This window comes from Thunnus maccoyii, chromosome 8, assembly GCF_910596095.1.
Source record: "Thunnus maccoyii chromosome 8, fThuMac1.1, whole genome shotgun sequence".
NCBI classification, from domain to species: Eukaryota; Metazoa; Chordata; class Actinopteri; order Scombriformes; family Scombridae; genus Thunnus; species Thunnus maccoyii.
The window spans coordinates 14,910,905-14,935,670 of record NC_056540.1 but is presented as its reverse complement, the minus strand read 5'-3'; the positions used below and the strand labels follow the sequence as shown (position 1 = coordinate 14,935,670).

The 24,766-nt window shown below is 38.3% G+C and overlaps 1 protein-coding gene across 2 annotated transcripts; it reads left to right on the top strand.

The window, feature by feature from the left end:
• The first annotated feature begins 11,938 nt into the window (after window positions 1–11,938).
• Window positions 11,939–24,559, top strand: simc1 (SUMO interacting motifs containing 1). 2 transcript variants are annotated; one of them, XM_042419406.1, is made up of 10 exons: window positions 11,939–12,578; window positions 16,884–18,284; window positions 18,382–18,629; window positions 18,981–19,050; window positions 19,186–19,346; window positions 20,501–20,593; window positions 20,730–20,861; window positions 22,575–22,731; window positions 23,001–23,085; window positions 23,974–24,559. In XM_042419406.1, exons 1-10 carry the CDS (start codon window positions 12,423–12,425, stop codon window positions 24,183–24,185), a joined length of 2,715 nt encoding a protein of 904 aa, XP_042275340.1. In that variant the 5' UTR covers window positions 11,939–12,422; the 3' UTR covers window positions 24,186–24,559. The 2 variants fall into 2 exon arrangements, with proteins under 2 accessions (XP_042275340.1, XP_042275341.1); XM_042419407.1 differs by lacking the exon at window positions 11,939–12,578 and adding an exon at window positions 12,607–12,792.
• Window positions 24,560–24,766: the final 207 nt, after the last annotated feature.

Sequence of the window (24,766 nt, the reverse complement as noted above, 5' to 3'; positions counted from 1 at the left end):
GAGGACCAACCCATCTCTAAACTTAAAAAGGAGAGAGAGAGAAAGAGTGAGAGAGAGAGGGAGAGAGAGAGAGAGAGAGAGAGAGAGAGAGAGAGAGAGAGAGCATTGTTTAGACAGTTGGTTTTGAGATTTCTTGGAAACTCGAAGTTTTTCTCTTCAGGCGAGCCCTTGGGCTTGTTGTGTTTGATTTCATACATTCACACTTGGATGTTTTCTTCTTTTCATATTTAACTTTTCTCAGCATTAGGTATAGCATATATAGAAACATGAACTCTTGTATTACAGAACAAAATGTACCACTGTAGCCTTCCATTATTATTTTTTAATAATTATTTAAAAAAAAAAAAAAAAAAAACATTTTCATGCCAGTGGCAGCACTATGACAGGCATGCGTAGGATGAAATGCCCATCAAGAGTCAGTGATGGATATGGAGGTAAAACAGCACTGCAGGAGGCTTCTCTGAACTTAATCAGCCCGGCAGGGCCACCAATTAAGAGGCTACGGTTGTCAAAGTAAAAAGGCTTTCATGCAACAGTGACTGACTGATTTACACTTGAATATTGCATTTAGAGGTACATTTCTCATTATCCACCTTAGACCGTACATCTAAGACCTGTTTGTATGCACCCTCACCCTTTTCCATTATTCATACTTTTCCATTATATTCTGGAATTGTTCTTTGCAGGCACAGATGGAGGTGACCATGGTACCTGTTGCTGAGAAGCATGCATCTGTTTCCTCTGGAGATTCAGTTATATAACATGTATGCAGTGGTGTTAGGCAGGCAGTTGTGTAGCCAGGGGATATTTACCAGTCAGGAGTGATACAAAAAGACACACACAGACACACACACACAGACACACACACACACACACACACACACACACACACACACACACACACACACAGCCACTCAGGGGTCATTGTGAAATAAGAAAAAAAAAATAAAAATGCTGTTGAGCCAGTGAACAGACTGTAGCTTTGCTCACCAGAAGCACTTTATTAATTTTGGATTTAGAAAAAAATCTGTTTTGAAAATAAATATCATCTGCTGGAAGGTTATCAGTATGGGATTTGCAGTCCAGCTGAAGCTGTTGATGGATGCCAACATTAATGTTTGTGTATGTGTGTGCATCTGTGTCCTTGAAAGTGAGTTGTCTGGAGGCCTGGTAAGAACATCTCTTAGAGGCTGCGATGAGCCGAAACAGAGTAGGTTCGGAGGAGGAAGTGGAGGAGGATTCATAAGGCTATCTCCCTTCTCGCTCTCTCTCTCCCTTCTTCTCTCTCGCTCTGATCTCACTCCCCAGGATGAACATAAAAAACAGTGAAGAACATCTAAAGGTGACTGTCACCATATATCAGTGGTCTCTAGACATTCCCGTAAGGGTCTACCTGCTGCATAAAAACAGAAAAAACACTGGCCTCAGTAACCAGCAGCCCACAACACAAACAAGCTCTTTACAAACAGAGACACGGAGTTGTGTTGTGTCTAGTCTCACACAGCCAGACCTATCTCCACAAATTATGCAACATTTCAGAATTGTTCTGCTTGCAGGTCTTGACAAAATACAGTCAAAACAGCAACAAAATGATCTGTCTTGTTAGTGCACCGGCTTTATTTTCCACACAGAACAAGTGCAGACAATTGCTTAGAATGAAAGAACAAAACTGTCTCAACCATGTTTTTATTTTCTCTAATCCAGAATTTCATGAGAACAGAATTTACGGTTACATAACGCATTTCTCTGAATATCTCTTGAAGCCGAAAGTCACTGCACAAACTTTTCAATATACTTTCTAGCTCCCTGGCACACACACACACACTCACACACTCACACACACACACACACACACACAAACACACACACACACCTTCCTCTGCATTTCATATGTATCACAAAAATATACTTTATATATATGGTATGGGCTGCACATATACTGTGTATCCCAAAAAGAAAGAAAAAAAGAAACACATGCTTGCACAGGCACACACACACATACAAATAATCATAATATATATACACATACATTATTTTATTATTTATATTTAGACATAGCAAGCTGTCGGATACACAGAATAACTATACATAGAATAACTATATTTAGGAAAACTATCTCCTTCCGGCTTTCCGTATTTTCTTTTCTGAGTAATACAACAATACCCAGCATCCTGTCACTTTGAATCCAGCTTCCTGTTATGATGCAGTCATCACACCTAATGAGGGGTGGATATATACCACATGCCCGTCTTGAGGTCCCCGCTGCTGTGTGGCTAAAGGTCGTCCCACAAATGAACAAATGACAGATCAAATCTCTCAATATTCCAACAATTACAGTTTCCGAATGACATTAAAAACAGTGTTTGAAAAGGTAAATCTGATATTAGGGCGTTATATGTTTGCCACCATTGTGACACACATGACCTCTCTGTGGGCACCAGATTCAATTACAGCCTCATTTTAAAATGTTAGCAGCTCTCTGAAGCCACAGGAGCAGCACAAATATTTACCAAGTCAGCTGAATGGCTCATCAATCATTAGATATGCACTGTGATTTGACAACTTGTCCCATTGCCAGCAGATAATGTTTTGATTTATGTGGTTTTAGTGATAATTACTGCCCCCAGCAATTATTCATTAGCTTAGCATTGATTACTAATACTGAGCACCATTTCACTGCCAAATCACTGCGCTTATTATAAGCGCAGACATGTGCCTTTCTCTCAATTCCTGTCATAGATAAGGTGATGGCTGAGACACTTGTGGATGGGTGTCCAGGAATATTCAGAAAGACTCACAGGAGATTAATGAGAAAGATGGTCACTTCCTGATAAATAGAGGTGATGGAAAATATGGTATGACATACAGTGATGCTGATAACTGACGATGCCATACACAGAAGAGACTGATGGCTGCGTTTCCCTCGCTCAATCCTCTTACCTTCCTGTTTTCTTCTAAGGAGGCTGTTTAGGCTGGCTGTGAGCAGAACCCACTGCTGCATTATGTAACGTTCCAGGAATAAATGGCCTGAGGTGGTGTGTGAAAACCTCATCTCAGGTTGCAGGTGATTTGTTTTTATCATAAACATTTTCCTCAGGGAATTCAGCCTGCAGAAACTCAGCCATGACCCCCCTTTGATTACCTGAATACTGTATATGCATAATTATTTGCGTATATGTGTTACAGGATCCCTGGCTCCTGTTGTTGTGTATACATGTAGGGGATAGCGTACAAGGGAGTGGGGGAGGACTCTGAGTGTGTGTGTGTGTGTGAGAGAGAGAGAGAGAGTGTCACAGCCACACTGTGATTCACATTCTTTTTTTTTCAGAGATCACACATCTTTCCTCATCTCCCACCTTCTTCTAGTGTTGCTATTGCTGTCGGTAGGCTTGGCAGGTCAGGATAAATACATGATGTCTGACCTTTGTTGTGTCCCAAACAAACAAGATTTCCCTCATATTTTTCCACAGCTTTGGACAAAACCACACAGGAATTTGAAACTGTGACCAGGTTAATGAAGCCTTGAAGGTCACACATGTCAGCACATTCCCTGAAAGAATTATGCGATCTAAGCAGAAGTTCGGGATGTTTTCTTATCAGGAGAGGCTCAAAGGGCAATACACATAAAGGCAATTACATGAATAGGAAATGTGATAAAATGTTAAATCATTAAAAATTTGTTAGCAAGCATGACACCATAACTGTTCATCATTTAAAATATTGCTTTAAACATGTTCAAACTAGAAACAAACAAGCTGTAATGACACATTCAGCAAAGGACAGCACTTTTATAATTCACTTCCAAGACCCTAGAGAAAAGGCTTCCTATAAAAAAACACTTCAGTGAATTACATACTCCATCTCATTTTAAGGGAAAGGACACATTTGCAGCTTGTTAATAGTGTCCCATTTTCAGGCTGTTTGGTGTGATTTGGTTAACTCCCTTGTGAGCTGTTGGCTCTGGCTTAAAATTAAGAACAATGGGTGAGGAATAAGAGTCAACAATTGAGTATTAGGGCCTTAGGCAAATCAAGCCATTTTGTGTTCACTTGTGGGATCAACTCACAACACTGTAAGGCATGGAAAAGTATTTGCTTCTAATATCTTTTGCCCACCAAACTTCAAAATCCACTTACTGGCTTCATTTTGGACACCGAGTCCAGACCGAGTGAAGCAATGACTCAGAGCTCTGTGATGACTCACAAGATATTATGGTCATTGTAATAAACTATTAAACATGAGTTAGCAGATGATGCAGATAAGGGTGAACGTGTGTCCTGAATGCTCTACTAATGTGATGTCATTCATTCATTTTTTATATATGGGTATGTTTACAGTGAAAATAAAATCAAAAGGCTATATAGCTACGTGAGGCTGTAATGCTCATTAAACGAGCAAGCACTATTGGATGTATGAAAAATGTATTAAAAAATGTTGCTATTTTATTCTGTTGCTATTCTTATCCACATAATGTGAGCATAAAATGTGTAATTTGGCCTGAAGGTGGATAAATGAAAAAAAAAATCTGTGCTTTGTACTTTTGTCAGGAATTCAGTCAAAATTAAGTCTTTTAAAGTGTCAATTTTGCTCTACTAGATGTCAAGCAGAAGATCACCAACGTTATTAGGATACATGACTGACTGATCATCATGGCTGGTCAGCACTAGAACAAAAAATCAGTGACAAGTCATGCTGTCACACCAGTGGATTTCTAATGCATTTCAGGGGCTGCATTTTGAATCATTGATTCAAAAATTGAAAAGTTGACAGCAGAAGGACCACTAAAAGATACATTTTTGTTAGCCTCACCAGCAACGTAGCTTTAAGGTATAGGCAATGTCAGTCTGTCCACCACTTTGGTCCAGACTGAAATATCTCAATAACTGGATAGATTGGCTTGAAATTTAGTACAGATATGCAAGGGGCTGAAAGGATGAATCCTACTGACTTTAGTGCTCCCTTAACATTTTTACTAGTGCCATCATCAGGTCAAACTGTAAAATGTTTCGGATATTTTGGTTTATGACCAAATACCTCACTGCTTGCGTGACAGCAGACTAAGACTTGCTATAAAATGCCAGAGTCTCTGTGACTCTACAGAGGTTGTCTAATCTCTCCACATTAGTACATCCAATTAGGCTACGGTCTTCTTGTCGGTTGAGAAAAAGAAGTAATTTACCCTGAATCTACCTTGAAACAATTCTTGTTAACTCTTAATCTCCACAATTTACCACTTCTCTAACTCTGCTAGAATTTGAAAGTGAACTATTAGTATTCAAGGTATCCCTCTGCATCCTGCCACCAGGCAAGTGCTTATTAGAGCATTCATTTTAAATTTGACTTTGGCCTGTTGCCCTGTTCTTTTTTGCATCAGCCTGCAATTGTGCCTTTTTATTATCACAGAAAATATCTCCGTTTATTAACCATGTATATTTGTGTTGGCACACAATTCTAGTCCATCCAATACTGCACATTATTCAAGGGAATAAAAAAACTGAGAGAAAAGAAAACAGGACCATTTCTGGTATTTTAATCTTCACTTTTCATCATGATTGATTCACCGTGTTTTTTATAATGAGTTGGAAGTCGGTTTCTATACAGACCTTAGACAAACAGATTAAAGCCACAAGATAAACTGTTATTGTATACAGAACACATACCAGTACATAATAGGCATAACTGGCTCTTTATTTCAAACAATAAGATCCAGGATTTTATTATAACTTTATCTTAATAGAGTCTTTGACCACTTTTCATCTGTTCCATCGGATTACTATCAGATCTGTGGTATAACCAAAGCTTTCACTTGATCTGAAATTGTAACTCACAAGCTTCAAACATCCATGAAATTAAATCCTGTGCTATAAAAACAATCTATGCTTTGTGGTTCTTTTACTTAGTGTAGCTTGACTGCGCTTTATTAGAGCATCTACAAGGGAAGACGAGGGAGCTTTACCTTAGAGAGAGGCTGTATTGTAGCAGAATCTTAAAAATCTAACATGACAATACTTTCTTTGGGTTTTTGCAAAATAGCAGATACTTAAACACTGTAAATATATTTTCAGTTGTCTGATGGTGAAGGATCCTGTTGTGACACCAATCAGCCCCTGGGTTCACAGACTGCACAAGTGAGTCACTGGGCTCTGATCCACCATCAGCGTCCTCCTTCTCTGGACCTGGCACGCTCTGTCACTCAAATGAATGTTAAGGGTGCTGTGGTGTCTGAAACGCTGCTGAATTTGATGGCAATGTGAAGCAGGGTGTGTGGCAGGCATGGTCTAAACAGCTTGAGAGCATGACATAGATGTAGACAGCACAATAGAAAAGTGAGGAGGTGGATGTCGAACACACGCTCATCCCTGTCTAACTTTGTCAGACCTGCTATCTCTTTCATGTTCTTGTGGTAACAGCTGACACCTGTCGGTTGTGTAAGGTGTTGTTTCAGTTCGCCCCTCTATCTTCTTCCACCTGCCGGTCTTTCTCGCTCCTGTTGTCACGCCCCATTTCCACGAGACAGGACTCTAAGCCCTGACCATCTGGTGGGGCTTTGGGGATGCTCAGCCCTCTCGCTTTACATGCTGCTTGGTGGCAATGAACCCAAAAACTACTGTGATCCTGGCGAAACAAATCCACTGAGAGGAAGTCTGATCATCATAATCCATGTAAATTATGATTTTGAAACTTTAATGGGTTTGTGCTTGTCGAGAGAAATTATATTTTTTTGAATTATGGTGTTGGTAGATGACAAAAACACGTTATGGCAAAGATTTTTTGGTGTCAGAGTCATTATGATGTTTATTCCAAGAATATTACTAGTCATCACTTTGCCATTTTGCCTAAAAACTTGCTCTTGATTGGCTCACAGGTGTCCATTAAAATTATATAACAGGACACGTGAAACAAAGATCCACTTCAAACCAACATTTTAAATCAGTATTAATGAGCAGAATGTGGTTTAGGTTTTCAAGAAATGTGTGCATGCATGCTTAAATGACTTAATAGTTTTGGTGTGAGCCAGAAAATTTTACAGTTAGGGGCTCTTTAGGAACAGAGAAACCTTCACATCCTATGTTCTCTAATTCGAGGAGCTAGACTCTGGTAAGTGCTACAGAACTCCTCTGGCTGCAAACAATGTATACATTTATCCTACAGGCAATTTTTAGAGGTTCAATTTTAATCATGCTTTTCTTAAATTTTGTGCATTGCATTTTATTATTTCAACTATTCATACTATAAATGTTGTTATGTGGTGTGCAAGTTGTACTCTATTCTTTTCAGTGAACAATTGTAAGGTACTTGTACTTTACTTGAGTAATACTGTATACACAGCTGTAGTTACTACTTTTCAGATAAAGATTTTATATATATATATCTATAAATATATATATAGATATAGATATATTATAAAATACTAAATAAATATTCAAGGTGCAAAATGTCAAATGTATCCAATATTTCACAAAAAACAAAGATTAGAGAAAAGTTTTTTTTTTTAAAAAAGAATATAAATATGTGCAGTAGCACTTTGTTTTTTCTTATTTCCTCTCCCATTAATCATCTCGTAGCCTCTTAGATTTATCTTGTGACCCTTTGGAGGGTCACAAGATAAATCTGACCCCTAAAATGGGAACCACTGGTAAAAGACTGCTTAAGAACTGATACACCAGTATCAACAATCTAACAATGTAATATATCATAATATATCCATCACAGGGGCCATTTTTCTGCAGATCGAGCACTTTTACTTTCATACTTTAAGTGTACTTAGCTGATAATATTACAATATAATAGCTGATAATGTGTTTTTACATTGTTGTATTTGTACTTTGTTGTATTGGTACTGTTGGTATTGGTATTGGTACTATTTGTATTGGTAAGTAAAAATCTTAGTACTTCTACTACCGTTGAACACAGCATACTTGTTTTCATTTTATCAGTAGTGATGACATAGACATGACAATAAACTCAGTCCTAATATAGAAAATAATGTACTCAGCAGAGGAAGAACAACTTGTCTTTGCATTGTGCTGTTCTTTCCTTCTGCCTTGTCTGTTATTTTTGAATACTGGCGCACCCCTCGTGTATCATGACTTAGCACTCACTCAGACAGATACTTTGAAACATTATTCCTTCCTCATAAACTATAGTCACTCTGTGCCAAGAGGGTGCAGTTCCTACAATTTTTAGTATTTATTTATAGCTCCAAAGAGTTATGCAAATATTAGATTTGTCAAGCAGTCTGTCTCAAGGTATTATGACATTGAGTACATGCTAAAAGTTAGGACAGTGTCTTCTGGAGCCTGTGGATATTCCCCCTGATGGTACTTGTTTTTTTATTCTTTATTTACTTATTATTCATTCTTTGCTAAATGTGATAATACAGCAGATGTGACCTCTGACCTACTGCAGCAGAGAGTGTTGGCTAACTCCTTTATCAGTGTCACAGAGACTGTCTGGCTGGGATAGGAAGGGATAAACACAGTTGTCTCTAACGCATGTCAGACCAGGTCCTTCTCTCTGCTTGCTTTATCCCCGATCTGAGACTAAAACTATTTGTCTTCATACTGACTGATGATTCTATTGTTGTTATCTATCTTTTCTGGCAAGCAATGATAATTTTGTACCCTGTGGCCCAGGAAAACCTTCATTTTCAATTGTTTATCACTTTTTCTTTTTTTTTTTTTACATACTTCTGTGAAATAAAGTACTACTTCTATGTGCGAAGTAAGTTTTATGCCGTGAGGCATGAACTGAAGTTCATTTCTTGCTTCCCGGAACTTTTAGATAAGACATTTTTTCAAAACTCCTGAAAATAAACTTTGTGGAGTTGATGATGTTTTTATTGCAATATTGATGATGGATAATATTTGCTCCCAGCATGCTTTGCTGCCTGTCTCAGGTGAGTGTCCTTATGGACCACTCTGTACCATGAGAATATCTTCTGATAGAGCCCAAAGCAAAGGAAAATATCATACATTTCATTTTGTGTTATTAGTGTTCAATAATGAATACTGTTATTTTCAGATAGAGAGGATTTAAATTGAGAAACATGAGTCGAAATTAATTTCAGTCGGACAGCTGATGAAGACTGAAACTCTGCCTGCCTGTTGATGTTGTTGATGGAAATATAAGTTCAGTGCACTCAACAAACAGACAGCAAGCTGCATTAACCATACTCAGACATCTCATAGGTCTGTCCTTCACTACTGACTTCGCAAGAAAAAGTACAGCAAATCAAATGTTGATATGCAGAAAACTCCATAGATCACCTGAAAATTTCTTTTTAAAAATGCTGTATGAGAAAGTACAATACAAATACTTTTAGATGCTTATTTCCCATCAAGGTTGTTCAGAAAAGGTACATTTATAATGCATATTACAATAGTTAGATAGTCAATTGAATTCCAGATTTTGCATTTTGATTTCACAGCCTACCTTGAAAAGCAAAGTTTTCTATTGTTGGTCCAATACTGCTCACAGATCTCCTAAAACATTTCTCTCTGAAGCCAGCTGGCCTCATATCAGACATCACTGCTCCCCAATCCAAGTAACTACTAATGAGTGCAGACATGCTTTTGTTCACCTTTTAAAAACAGGGAAAATGTATGCTCTGGTGCTGATAAAGTATTTCATCCTTAATCTGTGTCCATGTATGGGCATCACAGTGTTTGGAGGTTCATCTGGGATTTCAAACGTCTCCACAGCTCTCCCTCTCGGTCTAATTGAACTTGGATCACCTTTTCCTGCTGAATTAGGTTTGACGTTGTGGCAATATTTGTGTTCTCAGAACTAATGAACTGAGCACAATAATATGGACTGGCTGACAATAATGATTTGGCATCAAACCACTGCTGTGTGTTTGTCATTATGACATGCTGCTACTTTTATCAACGAAAAAAAAAAAGATAGCATTGTCTGTTTTCAAACTGCAACATGTGTGCTTCGGAAATCATAGCATTATGATATCATGAGTACAGAAGGCAAGGATGATTTCTAAAACACAAAAGACCCTGATATGCGCACTTAGACACACAGCCATTACCACCTATATACAGAAGCATTATTTCTGTCTCTACATCATCATCCTAAAAAAGTCTTCACAATGCTGAAAAGGTGTCAGGAGGTTGTGTATGTCTGACTATGATGACTCATCCTTCCTGTTATTCCTCACAGGGAGTAATGGTTGCAGGCATCTGAGGTTAATAGCTCCTTTCATCCAATTATATGTGAACGCAGTTTCAAAATTTTGCCTTTCTTTGAAAAACAAGCACAAGTTACAAAAAAATATTTTGTCTTCTCCTGGAATATTTCTCGTCCACAACACACACTTTTGAAAAAAAACAAACAGAATTCAAATGTTTTTTAAAATTGTTTTTGCAGAGATACTATTATTTGCAACATGACATAAACAAGGCTGACAAACAGTTCAGTGTGCACAACATTTTCCACAGCTTCATGTTTATTCTTATCAGCTGAACACACCAGTATGTCTATGTGTCACAGCTTCCCATCAATAGGAAGCAGCCTATAGTGATGGCATGCGCCACAAAAACACCCACAGCATTTGTGTATCATTGTAACAGGAAAGTAAGTTGTAAAACACCATCTAACATGGGGTTCAACATGTCATCTGTGAATAGCTTACAAATGCAGAAGTGCATTACATCTGTTTCCTGCTGTCTACTCGACCCTGACACAGCATGTTGATATCATTATAACACAAGGATTTGTATGACATTGATAATTTTTTTTTCTATTTTTCATGTCTAGTGGGCTCACAGAATATCAGGAATGCAGCTCCAGGGATCAGAAAACTAATAAAACAGGCAGGCATCAGTATGAGGTGTAGGTTTGAATGTATCACATTGCCATCAGAAATTTACCAGACAGCTCTTTTTCTGTATGTTTGAGAAGCTAATAAGGTTGGATAAAAACACTATTGGTCTTAGGTTAGGTCTCGCTCTGAGCTGCATGTAGTTTTGTTCACAGTTCACTTTTAGGGAAATTCCTATTAAGAGTATATATGGACATATTTGACAAATTTCAGAATCTTTTGCACAACATGAGTGCTCTCCAGTGGTGGTGTCTGAGATTACACATGGTCACAAAACCTCAGTGTCGATTGTTAGGGAGGTTTGTGCATTTATGGTAGTCAGTTAGGCCTATAGCTTATCAAAAGGCATCTGGCATTTTCATAGCTTAAATTGGTTGACTTGACATTAAGTATTAAAGCTCTTGTTCTGCATGCCAACCACTTATCCAATAACCCCAGTGACTGGTTTAAAACCAGACTTACTGAAAAATTATCTCATTTGTTTCCTTTTTTTTAATAATTAAAAAAAATCTATATTCTCCAAGAATTTTGACCCAATATATCAATTTGTCTGAATATTTTTTACTGCCTCAGCCATTTTTTTTTTAACTCTCTTTTATCCTCCTGATATGTTGCACTGTTGTCAGTAAAGGGCTTTCAATAGGCCTTTTTCACAGCTTGTCACAGTAGGAAACACACAGGTATTCCTAATAACATTAATGATGGCTCTGCTCTATTCAAGTGTTGCAGTGAATTTAAATACATTTTGTATGTATGTATGTATGTATATACACACACACATATACATATACAGATATACATATATATATATATATATATATATATATATATATATGTAATATTTTTGTCAGATTTCAGGGTTAACAAATCTGTAAATGAGTGATATGAGGCGCATTTAAATAAGCTTAATCAGAGTTTTAATTGACACTGGACAGGCTCGTGTGATGTTTTGTTTGACGTTTTGATTTTGTTGTAAAAGTTTGGGTAGCATTCTCACTTTATTTACAGGATATATATCAGGTTTTAACAGTAGGAAATGATGGCAGGTTGAGACATCACAGTCCAGTAGGTGGAGATATGTTCAACTGTAGCTGGTTTTGACACAGAAGAAGATTGAAGAGGAAACAAAACAGGAAGCGTTCAGTATTAGATCACGTGCCAGGTGCACAGTTGATCTAAAGAGTAACTTCCTTGGTTGATCTAGCCATATGGACGCCATGGCATGTTATTATAATACATCCGTGACTTTATCCGCATTTTACGTCTGTAGCGTAGTTTAAGCTAGTTGTTACTTATAAATTATGAAGACACAACAGAATTCAAAACCACCGGCAGCGTCAAGTGTATCATGAAGTTAAGCTAACGATCTCAACAAGGAAATGCCAAACATCTAAAGGTTACACGCCTCTCTTTGTTGTTTTCGTCTTTTACTACGAAACATGATGAGGAAGTTCACAGTAACGTCAGATCTGCTTCCTGCTGTCTTTAAGACTGTGGCCGGTTATCACGGGGATGTCGTGCCATTACCTTACATAAGCTGCTGAAGTTTCTGAGAGTGAATGAATGAATGAATGCATGAGGAGCAGACATGGATGATGTGATCACTCTCAGCTCCGACAGTGACAAAGACGACTCAGATGTGGAGATTGTCGGCTCCTACAATAATGTCATGATGAGGACTGAACCTCCACCCCTCGCGGCGGTGCGGGTTGACGTTGGCTACGCAGGCATAAAACTCCCAACGGTAAGTGAAATGAAAAAAGCTAGTTACCATAGAAACGTCCTCAAGATGTCACTGCAGCTGTAACTTAAATCCAATACAAACAAAACCGAGCTTAACTACATTGTAAAGGCTAACCTTAGTTAAGTTACTCACTAGCGCCGTCCTCTGTCAAGAAAACTCCACTTGGGTTATCTACGCGAACCAGTTTCTGTTTGAGTGTTGCTAGCTCGTCAAGGTGAGTTGTTATTATTTTGACTGAAATGTATTAAGGGTGGAAGTAACAAAAATTAAGTGATAAAAATGGAGGTGATGAAAATACATGTCAATTGAAAAATAGAGGGGTATAACACATAGACTGTAAAAAAAAATATGGACGCAGTCACCATGACGTCACCATGGATGTATTATAAGAGCTGGATACTGGACTAAAAATGGCGCCCATTCAGTCCTATAGGAATTGCTCACCTGGCGCATACGCTAAAAAAAATTTCTAGCTTCCGGGTTTGCTTCCGCGTTGTGCAGCCCACTGAATATGTGCAGTAGTGTTTCCCCCGCTGGCCCGGCAGCGAGCTCCCGCTCGGCCCATAGACTTTACATTGTGATGACGTCACAGATTTTTAAATCGCTTTTCTCGACTCGAGGAAAGTTTTACAAACACATAACCTCTATGGATCAAAAGTTCATAATAGAATGAGTCATAATTGACGTTCTTTGCAGTTCAAGGGGTCCTGTCAACAGTTTTATAGGCGTCTCTTTTACAATGGTGGTCTATGGGGAAAATGCTTTTTGAGCTGCAGGGGGATTTTTCACTGCAATACTGCGAGTGGCCACTGGGAAAAACTGGCTGCAAGGCTGAGCGGCGGTGCCCTATCCAGCTCTTATTATAAATCCATGGACCTCATCCAAACCCATTGGTTTGTGGACTGCCGTGTTGAAGCCTCAAGTTTTGTGATTTGACCGTCGCCATCTTAGATTTTTGGAGCCAGAAGTGACCATATTTGGATTAGAGGGTGGAGCTGACACGGGGGCTAGCTGCTAGCTTGGTTAGTGCGGTTCAATTAGAGTCTATAGTTCACTGTGATAATATTAATGCTAATTTTCACTAGCGAAATACTCTGTTTCACTGGGAAATATGTCACAGTACAGAAGCTAAAGATGTTCTAACTTCCATTTCATGGGGCCTTTAAAACCATTTTAACACCAGAAAAACTGTACAGTCAACTCTTAACAGTGTCTTTTAGTACAACCAAACGATGAACAAGACTTTTTTAGGTGACCAAAATGTTACATTTAACTTCCATGGACTGAAAACACTGTGAAATAGTGGCAGCTACGCTTATACTCTGTGAATCTGGGGTTACACCATGGTTACGTTACGTAATCAACGTTGTCGCTGTGGTAGTGACTTATCAATCACAACATAGCCACGCCCCAAAGGATACTCTGCTTTATCATCTATTTCACTCTAAATTGGACCATAATTTACAAATTGAAGAGACTCGAAAATGGTGATTTAGACCATAAACTTAAGAAATTAAGAAAGTGTTTACAGGGTTAATAAGTCAAGTGAGAAGTAGGGTAATTTTCTCAGACTTTGTGCATTGGCTTCACTTTTCAGAACGGGAGCCACCCACTTGAGTAAAAATGGAAGTGAATAAATTGAGTGATAAATTATCAGTTGATTTGATTCATTTAAAGCCGATATGATGTAAACAGAGACATGTTTCATCATTTTCCCCGTCTTACATTCATCATTCATCATTCACAACACAAAATTTATCATTTAAGGCAAGTGGTCTCAAGGGTGGGAGTAGCAAAAAATAACTGAAAAAAATGGAAGAGATGAAAATGTTCACAAATTAATAATGGAAGTGATTAAATGAATGTGAATTGAAAAATAGAGTGATAAATTGTCGATTAATTGGATAACCTTGATTGACATTTTATTTGAAACGGTTGTTCTGATAATTAACTGGGCTGTGTTACTGTCTATTGTCTACCATTCATCATACACGATACCCAACTGACATTTATGGTTTACAGCGAGCAACTTTTGTTACTTCCACCCAAAGTGTCAATCAAAAACCCTGCCCACTGACTAACTGATTGACTTTTTGGCTCTCAACTTGCAGGCCTGGCCTGCTCGTGAGTTTAGATATAGGCTGAATCCAGATGTCTGGACTTCACCGCTCTTGCAGACTCGCTGACTTTACGGGCGTGTTCCTTGGAAGTGTACGTGTGCTGTCCAAATCCAGTGTTTCCCCTATTTTCACCACTGCTGCAAAATTATGAGTGCCGCTGCTAAAAGACGATCATTAATGATTTTCTCTTGCACACTGTGCAACACCCTACATTATTGTGGATTTTTTTTGTCATCCTCACTCTCTTCGTTCTTCGAGCGGAGCAGAGGAAAAGTTTAGTAATAAGTTGTCAATCTGGCAGTAAACATTTGCATTTTTCACTTTTGTTGTATAACTTCACTGAGTAGTGAGGTATAATGTAGGCTACACACGGAATGAGAGGCCTATAGGCTTAATATAACTTGGATTTGTTTATTACCTGCGAAACTAGATGGGCAAAGTTTGTCTTTTTCCCGTCTACAATTTGAAGGTCCTCAGTTGAGGATTTAATGTGAATATAATATTAACAGTGTTCAGCAGTTCATGGAAAGGGTAAAAACTCACTGAGCATTCTGACCAGATTTGTAGAGAGTAAAGCAGCAGAGCTGCACATATCAGAACCGTTCCGAAAAACATAAATTTCAATTTATTTCCATGGAAACACTGGAGGTCTTAAGTCCCGTCTCAGAGTACTACAATACTACATACAATGTATTGTGTCAAGTGTTTGAGACCAATGTTCAGATATACAATGCAGTCATATATAAACATAAAATAATTGGGCTCTAGAGCAACTAGGTAAGTCAAAAGTAGTTCCCTGTCTTGGACAAACTCAGTTCTTCTCCATCTCACTTTTCAGGAAACATTTAAACACCTTTTATTCCAAGGATTAATTTCCTTGAAACAGTTTATTTTTACAGAGCTTCTTTCTCAAGCTACCACTTTGCAATATCAGTGTGAGGGTTGGCAATGTGGTACTGCCTCAACTGCTGACAACTAATGACAGGATGCAAAAGTGATGATTGTCAATGCTGTCCTGAGTTTCAGTAATATGGTCACTGAGAGTGAACACATCCTCTGAACCTATGTCGGACCAGATCATGTGGTTGACACGGGAAATGCTGCATTGATTAGCTGCTGATGAAATGTTTCTGGTTTGCTGAATGCAGCGTTTTGCTGAGCGGATCTCCTTGACAGTACCCACAGATGGAATCCGTGAAGTCTGGTCCAAGGTGTCTTAAAAGAGAATATTGCAGAACTAGACGCAAGGAAGAATGGGAGAAAATCTCAAATACAAGAAATGAAAGACTTTTAGCTGGCTTTAGCGTTTCATTTAATTACTTATTTGACAAGGACAATGCTCATTCATTAAGAAGTATAGGTTGAATGAGCCAACGTAACTTAAAGAGGTTCATTTTTATCTGTTGTCCCCAGTCAGATGTAAAAAAGGCAACTTAAAATTAGAATAAAATTACATATCTCATAAATTAATTTTATATTATTCTGGCAAATGATTCATTCTTAACATTAGCTAACATTGGTGCCGAATGGGTAATATGGATGCATTTTTCTATTACTGTATTTGTTCTTTTGTAATGCAATAATGGGTTATTTTGTGATATAGTTAGTAATATTTTTACGGCCAATCAGTTGAGGAACTGTTTATAGATAAAACAATCAGATTGTATCAATATGGCTGTAAAACTATCCTGCTCATTGATTTGCAAGATCTGTCTGCAATGGCCTAATAGAGATATACAGTAGATATGGGAAAGCTGCCTCTGTGTAAAAGCTATGACAAAATCTGTTGACAGCTGACAAATTTATAACATCTCTTAGTACAGTATATATTGTCCTATTGCCCTACCCTATTGTCAACTTGTGAGACATATCATAAAACATATCAGACCTAACAATACTAACTACTAACAATACAGGCATTGGCCAAAAAAAGAACTTAATATCTGTTTACAACATTGGCAAAGAAAAAAGGGTAAATAGTTTTTTGTTTTATAGCTACCTATAAAAGTATCATGGGGGAAGACAAAATAGTTATATTCCTCTGAATAGGTGAGGAGAAACGTGTTTACACTGACACTGACATTTTTTGGACAAAGGAGAATCAGAAGCCATATTAGTCTTCTCTGATGTAAGCAACCACAGCATTTATTGACATATTGTTTTGATTTATATTTCCCTTCTTTAGCATTATATTGAACTCACAGACCCAAGATGGACTCTTCCAGAACTGAAACTGCGCAAAAGACAAAATCCTGCTGCTTTGGCAGTGGTAGACTTGACTGAGAGCGATTTAACAAATGGGACACAACGGGAGACTGAGAATTTGCCAACAGATGATTGTCAAATAGAAGAAAAAAGTCCAAATTTAAATTCACCTTCAAACAAACAAGATTTTAATTTACAGAAATGCTTTTCAGGAGACTCAACTGTTTCTCAACCAGCACACGATTGTGGTAACCTAGTACCAAAGCACAGGCGTTTGGATTCTCAAACAGAACACCAAACGGAGGCCAATGAAACACATCAACAGGAAATGTTGCTGTGCACACCAACTGTAAAATTAGTACGATTGCCTTTTCTTGAAACTCATGTCACAGAATTGAAAACATCAATGTGTTCTGTCAGTTTAACCAAAGATTGTACGCAAATGTCATTGAACCTCAGACAACTGGACAAAAACAGTGCAGCACCAGCATGCATTAGTAATTTGGGGACTACCACATCAAATGGTCCTAACATGGAGCCTTCAGTGGATGAGTCTCCTCCTAAGGTGGTTGAACCTCTTATAGAACTGGGACAACAAGAGAACAGTAATGAATTAACAAGCACACAGCTTAACGATAAAATATCTCCACCTCTACAAAGCTCAGCTGACTCTCCCTGCATGGATCAAGGAAGCTCTGTCACAACCTCAAAGGAGCAAAGCACTCAAGAGGATGACTTTTGCTCATCTACGCTCATCCCATCTCCAACACCCTCTGCCTCATCTCAAGATGAAGCACAAGGTTCCTTACAGAGAGAGCTCCAGTGCTCCAATGTTTCCCCGCCAGCCTTTGAATCAAGGACTGACCAGCTGGAACTGAGCAGAGCAGAATCTAGACAAGGCTACTTCTCTGATCACTCGTCCTCTCACTTTCCTCCCACTGAACTGGACCCCTCTCGGCCTTTTGATCTTGTATCTCTGTCCCACACAAGTCCCATATCTCATAACCTCAAGAGCCAAGCTGACCCAATGCCCACCTCTGAAGATACACGAGCTGAAAATACTTCTGAATGGCAATTTCAGGAGGGTAACACTGATGAGGCCTCAAACAGCCTTGACTTTTTGTGCTGTAGCATCCCTGGTGACCCTCCGCTGTCAGTGACTAAAACTGAGGACGTGGAGGGAGGCTCTGGGACCGGGACATACAGAGGGGATCTGGGAATTGACAGTCCAGTGTCTCTCCTTTGGCAAGAGGGGAGTGATGGAGAAGTGAATGAGGAGAGCAGATATGACATGGACTTCAGAGGGGCCAGTCGAGAGGACAGGCATTTTGTGTGCCCAATTACACTCAAGAAAATAATGGCAGGAGCAGCTCAAACCCTGGTTAGAAACATTTCTCTTGATACTTGAATTTCTCTGCTGTGTTCAGTAACTCATTACACATGACAGTTTTTTTTTCTTTTAAATGTTTTCTTTTTAGATTGACGAGGAAGAGGAAAGATTTGAAACTCCAGAGGTGCTATGCCGGCAGAGCCTGAGCCTAGTTTACATTACAATTGATGAGAACTATCCAGAGAGTACTTTGCAGCTCTTGTCTGACCTACTAGAGCCTGGTTATTATCCTCCCAGGGATATCACCTCCCACCTGCTGCATGGCATTCTGCTGGACCCGCAGTGTCCCCATCATGTCTGTCTGCATGCCTTCAATCTGCTAATGAGGACACAGAGGTGAGAGAACCATAAGAATAAGCTAATAGACCCTTTTTCACTGCAGACATTTTGACTTGTCAAAGCAGGAAAAGCACAGGTGTAAGTAATAACATTAATGAGTATTCACAGTAACAAAGACATGAAACTAGTTCACCTAAATGTAATTCAGCCATCATTAATGTCATTAAATCCATATGTGCTTCTCCTGTTTTGACAAGTCAAAATATCTGCCCTGAAATTATCCGTTGTACTACACTACGTAGTCTGTCTTATTTAAACCCTTCATCTGTCCTTTACATCCTCTCTTCCATCTTTCATCTCCCTTTTGCATCTTTGAATTCTGAGATTACAGCTTCTTTCTGATTGCAGACACCACATGGCTGATAAAAACACAGTTCCATGGGACTGGGAGTTGTTGACCTCAGTCATGGCCAATCAGGTACTACTACTACTAGACATTTGTGCTTGTCAGTATCATCTAGCCCTAATAGGCAGAAATGTTTATAAAGTGGACAGCTTTTTGTGATTTCATTAAACTGACATGTGCCTATCTGGGCCCCTCTCGCTTCATTAGGACCGTACAAACAGACTTCGATGGGAAGTTGTGCGCATGTTCTTGGAGTACATCGTGCAAACTTTGGAGGATGACTTCCATGCCAAACGTTCTATCTCTGCTCTTCATGACTCAATCGCCAAGGCAACATTGTCATGTGATCAGCAGTTCCCACGAGTCAGGTGATTTTGGTAATCAGGGGCCTCTATCATTAAGCAAAAGCTGAGGGTTAGCCAGCTAACTGTTGATGTAACCCAGGCTTTTCAGTTCCACGGCAAATCACCATAGTAAGATGTCTTGCACAGCTAACCTTCAGAGCAGGTTTAGGTCAGAGGATCAGATCAAAACATATAAACTGCCCGTCTATAAACCACTTCATTCACTGGAAGTGTCAGAACTAATAACATTCCCATTAGCCTCAGCTGTGCCTTTTTTTAGTGCTAATTAGAAAATGTTAGCATATTTATATGCTAAGGGATGGTGATCATGGTAAACAGTATCACCGCTAAACATCAACATATTAAAATTAGCACGCTGGTGTTGTTAGCATTTAGCATCGCTGTGCAGTAAAGCCTCACAGAGTTGCTGGTGTGGCTGCACTCTCTTAGTGTTATAATGTAGCCATAGGCTTATATTGTGTAACTTTTACTATGCTCTTTGTCACTGTAAGGACATAGTTTCCATTTAATGGGGGCAGTGGGAAACCGCTTCCAAAACGGGTCAATGAAAATATTTAGAAAAAAGGAGGGGAGCCGTGAAATGCAAAAAAGTCAGAGAATTTAAGCTTGGCGCTCTTCCTATTGCTGCCTAAAGAGGAGTGCCAAGCTGGAAACGTGTTGTAATCTAGAGTAGCAGCTGATCCAAGCAGTTTCTGTGTTCTTCATGCCATTTAGTGCCTGTCTTTGTGCACTTACTGAGCATATTAAATTCTCTCACTTTTTTGCATTTCACGGCTCCCCTCCTTTTTTCTGAGCCTTAATTATCTCACCTTATATTAAATACACTGCTCTCAAAAACCCTACCTCTTTTGTGTAAATGAAACTCATAGCTGCATTGAGAAATCAAGAGTTAACAGAGCCAGGCAATCACCAGGTTTGTGACTAATTATTTCAGGTTGCCAGTACTAGAGTTCCTTAGGTTTGATAACTTCAGAACAGAGCCCAGATAAGTTAAACTTGCTTTATGATACAGGCCAAAGCATGACATATGCAATAAAATATAACAAATCACAAGGATGATTGCATTATAGTACATGACTAATGATTAGTTTATTTTATTTATATTTTTTCACTTGTTAAAGTAATACTGATCATGTGTTTTCTTGTTTGCTTTCCAGAGACGTCATTAAGTGGCTGTTTTCTGCCATTATGAAATCAACAGAACATGGAGAGAGTAGAGAAGCAGCCAGAGAGAAAGATGAACATATCAGGTGAATTACAAAGAAACTTTTTAGAAATAAATGTAACCTTACTCAGACCTTACTTATATGCATTTTATGTCATCACGACTGTCCTTACCACATTCAAGTTGATAAAGCCTGTTTTTTGGCCCTTTCTCCCCTGCAGAATAGTGTCCGTCCTCCAGAGGATGCTGTCTCTGGCTCTGGATGTGGACCGCTCTCCAGCTCTCAGCTCTGTCAAGTTGTCCAATGAGCTCTTCCATATGCTCATCAGCAATGCGCCTTTACGAGCACAAAGGTGAGGAGGAAAGGTGAAAGTTAAGAAAGCAAGTGGAGTAGGTTTCGTACTCATCACTGTGAGAGGGAGAAATGATTTTCGTTGATATACTGACTTGATTACTTGATAGGCTTATCTTTTCCCATTGAAGCTCAAGTGTTAATTATAATCAATTATTTAATTGGTACATTTAGTTGACAAGTTATGAGGCAATTAAATTTACATTTAAATTATACAATATAAGCATATTTGTATAAATAGGTTTTTCAAAGTATCATATGTGTAAATTAATCATTCAGTTTCCGTCCTTTAAATTATGGATCAATAATGAGTGGATTCACAAAATGATTGTAATAATGGCTTTTAAATTTACTTTTTAAAATTCCATCTACTAATAGTCATTTTATCATATCCACTTAACCATTTATTTGTCTCCTATTTAAACATGTACAGTCTCTGTTTAATTTAAAGGCATGCAGCCAATGAGCCGCAGTAAAATTTAAATTGGGTTCAGTTTACAGATTAGTAACAGAAGCTCTCATTAGTCAGCTAAACAGAAAGCATTTTCTTGCTGTGGCTCAGTATTGAAAGTGATGACTTGTGAGTGAGAACTGTGGGCTGGACTGCCTCTGATTTGAAGTCTTTAAATGTGCTACTGTCTTTAATTTAAAGACAGCTTTTTTAAACACAAGTGGGGATGAAACAGAAACTGAACAGTAAAGCAGGAGACAAATAAATTATGAGAGTGTATATTATAGCAAGAGGCATTAACATAAATTAAACTTTAAAAGCCCTTTCAAAAGTAACTTTATGAACCTATATAAAATTTTAGGATTGTATTCATCATTTAAACACAGGATTCATTTTCATTCATTAAACAATATTTTTGATATGTGTAATGGCCAGTTTAAACCAAAGATTCAAGACGAGACGATACCGTTTGAGAACATTGCAGGGAAAAGTTGCAGCAGTGTAAACCGGCCAGCTAGACTTAAGCCAGCTGGTGGTGTTGCCTGCGACTCAGATGACAGTGGCTGGTTTTAGAACATAAGGCACATCACCTGTTTCACAGCCAATCAGCTCGTAGTGAAGTCAGCTGGTCAAGTCAGTTACAAACTTTCAGCTGGTCAAAATGGCAGAATTTTGCACAGAGGAAAGAGAGGATGACCTCATCAATTTGTTTGACGAACAGTCGTGTCTATATGACACAGGCCTTAAAATTTGCATTTTGCAAATTTGCAATAAAAGTTCAATCCAAATTCTCAACCTTCCTGTTTATGTTTTCACTGTTTCATCAATACTAGAACTGCAACCGCAGCAAGTAACTCACTATCACTATGTTTATTCATATTACACTACAAAGTATCCAGCTACAGAAAAGCCTGAAAAGCCAGGAAGAAGTACAGAGAGCCGTTGCTATGGAAATGATACACCGCCTTGTCTAGTCTCATTGGTGTAAACTGGCAGGTTTCAGATTGTTGCAGACCTGCGCATTTCAAGTAGTTGCATTTTTCATCTCACCTCGTCATAAATCTTTGCTCTAAATCAGCCGTAACAGTTTTTAATTGTATTGTTTAAATGGAAACACATTTAATAATTTAACACATTGTTTTAAATGCATCAATTAGGTAACTCATAATTCACCACACAAAGAAATTGCATGATTATTCCAATGGCACAATCTTCCACTTTTTCCCAGTTTTTATCTTTGACTAATCTGTTTCTGACACCCAGGATGCTGTTGCTGGAGAGCCTGCAGAGCAAGCTGCTGAGATGTAAGCTGTTGGAACATCTGTTGGACTATGCATGCCCGCTGAAAATCTCTGTGCCCATGTCGCTCAGTCTGCTGCTTCACTTTCTGAAGAACTGCACTCTGACACCAGACCCGACGGTGAATATTATAAATGGCATAAAGTATAAATATACTTCTAAATATTTCTCATATCTTGTTTTTATCTTTATCTTATAAGACTGCATTTTCCCTTCACAGATGTAGCGGTAAGATATAGGATGTATTATGTATGAATAAATATATCAGAAAAAGATTTGGGTAATATGGAAGAAGAATTTAGGATGCTTATTTTTGTTAAATCTAACAATTAACAGTAAGCCACAGCAAGTGACTGTTCAGTGCAACTGATCCATGACTGTGTTCTTTAGGACGGTACTGAAAAGTGGCAGAAGTGGGAAGAGTTGGTCCATCTTCTCTGGATGTTGCTACTCAGTTACAACAAAGCAATGAAAGGTGAGATGTTGGTAAATACCAACACACTGCTCAACAGTGTGTGTAGATATGATGAGAAAAATGTCTCCCTTTAAATTCTGTAACCTTTAAGAGAATATAATTTTTGGTAGTGTCGATGGAAGTCTGAGAAACATTAAATAAATGTCTGTTATTTACACAATGATCGGCCTCATGCTATTCAGCTAATTTAAAAAAAACTACAGGGAGTTGGATGGTCTTATCAGAATCAAAACCAGCATCTTTACTGACTGGACCAGCTTGCCAGTGTCCTGCTGCCAGGGAGCCCAGACAGTCTTTGGAGCCTGTTGGGAACCTCAGACTCCAGTAAATGTGTGATATGTGGTGTGATACCAAATGGGATTTTCCTGAAGTGTTTTATCTTAATCTTGTTTGTACAACAGAGAAAGAAAAGAGGGTGAAGCTGAAGTTTTTACTTTGGCTAAAAAGATCAAATAAGAGCTGGATGTCTTTTACTTTCCTCTCTACAAACCATTAATCATCTGTCATTCATTTTCCAACTTGTATGTCTCTGACTTGTTAACTATTTTGGATGTATTTGAGTTACAAAAATATGACAGTATTGAACTTTTTTTTTTTTTACATATTTTTATGTTCCTGTTCTTGGTGCTTTGTTTTAAGTGTTGATTTTGTCTTAAGATTTTTATAATGTCATAAAATGGAAAGTACATTCTTGATAGGGTGGCATTTAAACATTTCAAAAGATATCTCTGCTGCAGAATGCCTCGAAGGCATAGGTTATATTAACTTTCTGATATCCGATGCACCATGTCCTTAAATATTAAAGGATTTCAACAGTAAGTAAAATTGCTTCTATCTCCAGAGCTGACTTTGGTTTACTCCTAACGTCTTGGCATCTGTTATCCACAGGCTACCTGTGCAGCTCAGTCACTGAACAGAGAGGCAGCGTTGGCACCTTGGTTTACAAGCCGGATGATATAGTAACAAAGCCAGCCATTCGTGAAGCTGTGGAGGCCTTCTTGTCGAGATCCCAGGCTGACATCGGCCAAGCCTTACCTTTCCACATGGAGGAGTCTCTCACTTATCTACAGGACCACCTGCTAGATGTCTCTCAGTGTTGAATGGAAAAAAAACTTAATTATGCTCATTTTCCCCGAGGAAATCATAAAGAAATGTGTATTTATTTAATATTTATATATTTTTTGTTTGTTTTTAAAAAAAATTTTACTATGCAAGAGGAAAAAAGAGTTACAATGTTGTGTGTTTGTGTTAGTGTGTTTCCACTTGTATGTGTGCCTCTAAAGGAAGATATGTTTGCAGGAGTCTGTGTGTGTATGTGAACGTACATGAATGTTTTTTTGTTTGTTTGTTTGTTTTCTCTTGTAGAGTTGAGTTTTGTTTTGTGCCTGTGTTACCTGTCAAAAGATTTAACCACTTTTTCTGTTTTTCCCAATTTGGTAACATTTTTGTATTTTAAATAAAAGCCTTGTATTTATGTCTGTCTTCTCTTTTTATAATTATCATGTCTTTATGCCAACAAGACATTTATTGTCATTAAGCATACTCTTCTTGCAGATGCAACCAATAGACCATTGTTCTGACTATACAGCTATTGATAAATTGATCAGTGTGCTAAATATGCAACCTTTCTAAATAAGCCACATTAAATTGATCTGTGGTATCCTATCCATCCATCTCATGG

Excerpts from the sequence above, each read along its gene's own strand:
- simc1 (XM_042419406.1), top strand. The coding sequence starts at position 12,423 with ATGGATGATGTGATCACTCTCAGCTCCGACAGTGACAAAGACGACTCA. Across the intron at positions 18,630-18,980 it reads CTGCTAATGAGGACACAGAG|ACACCACATGGCTGATAAAA; the intron begins GTGAGAGAACCA and ends TTCTGATTGCAG. Across the intron at positions 19,051-19,185 it reads CCTCAGTCATGGCCAATCAG|GACCGTACAAACAGACTTCG; the intron begins GTACTACTACTA and ends TCGCTTCATTAG.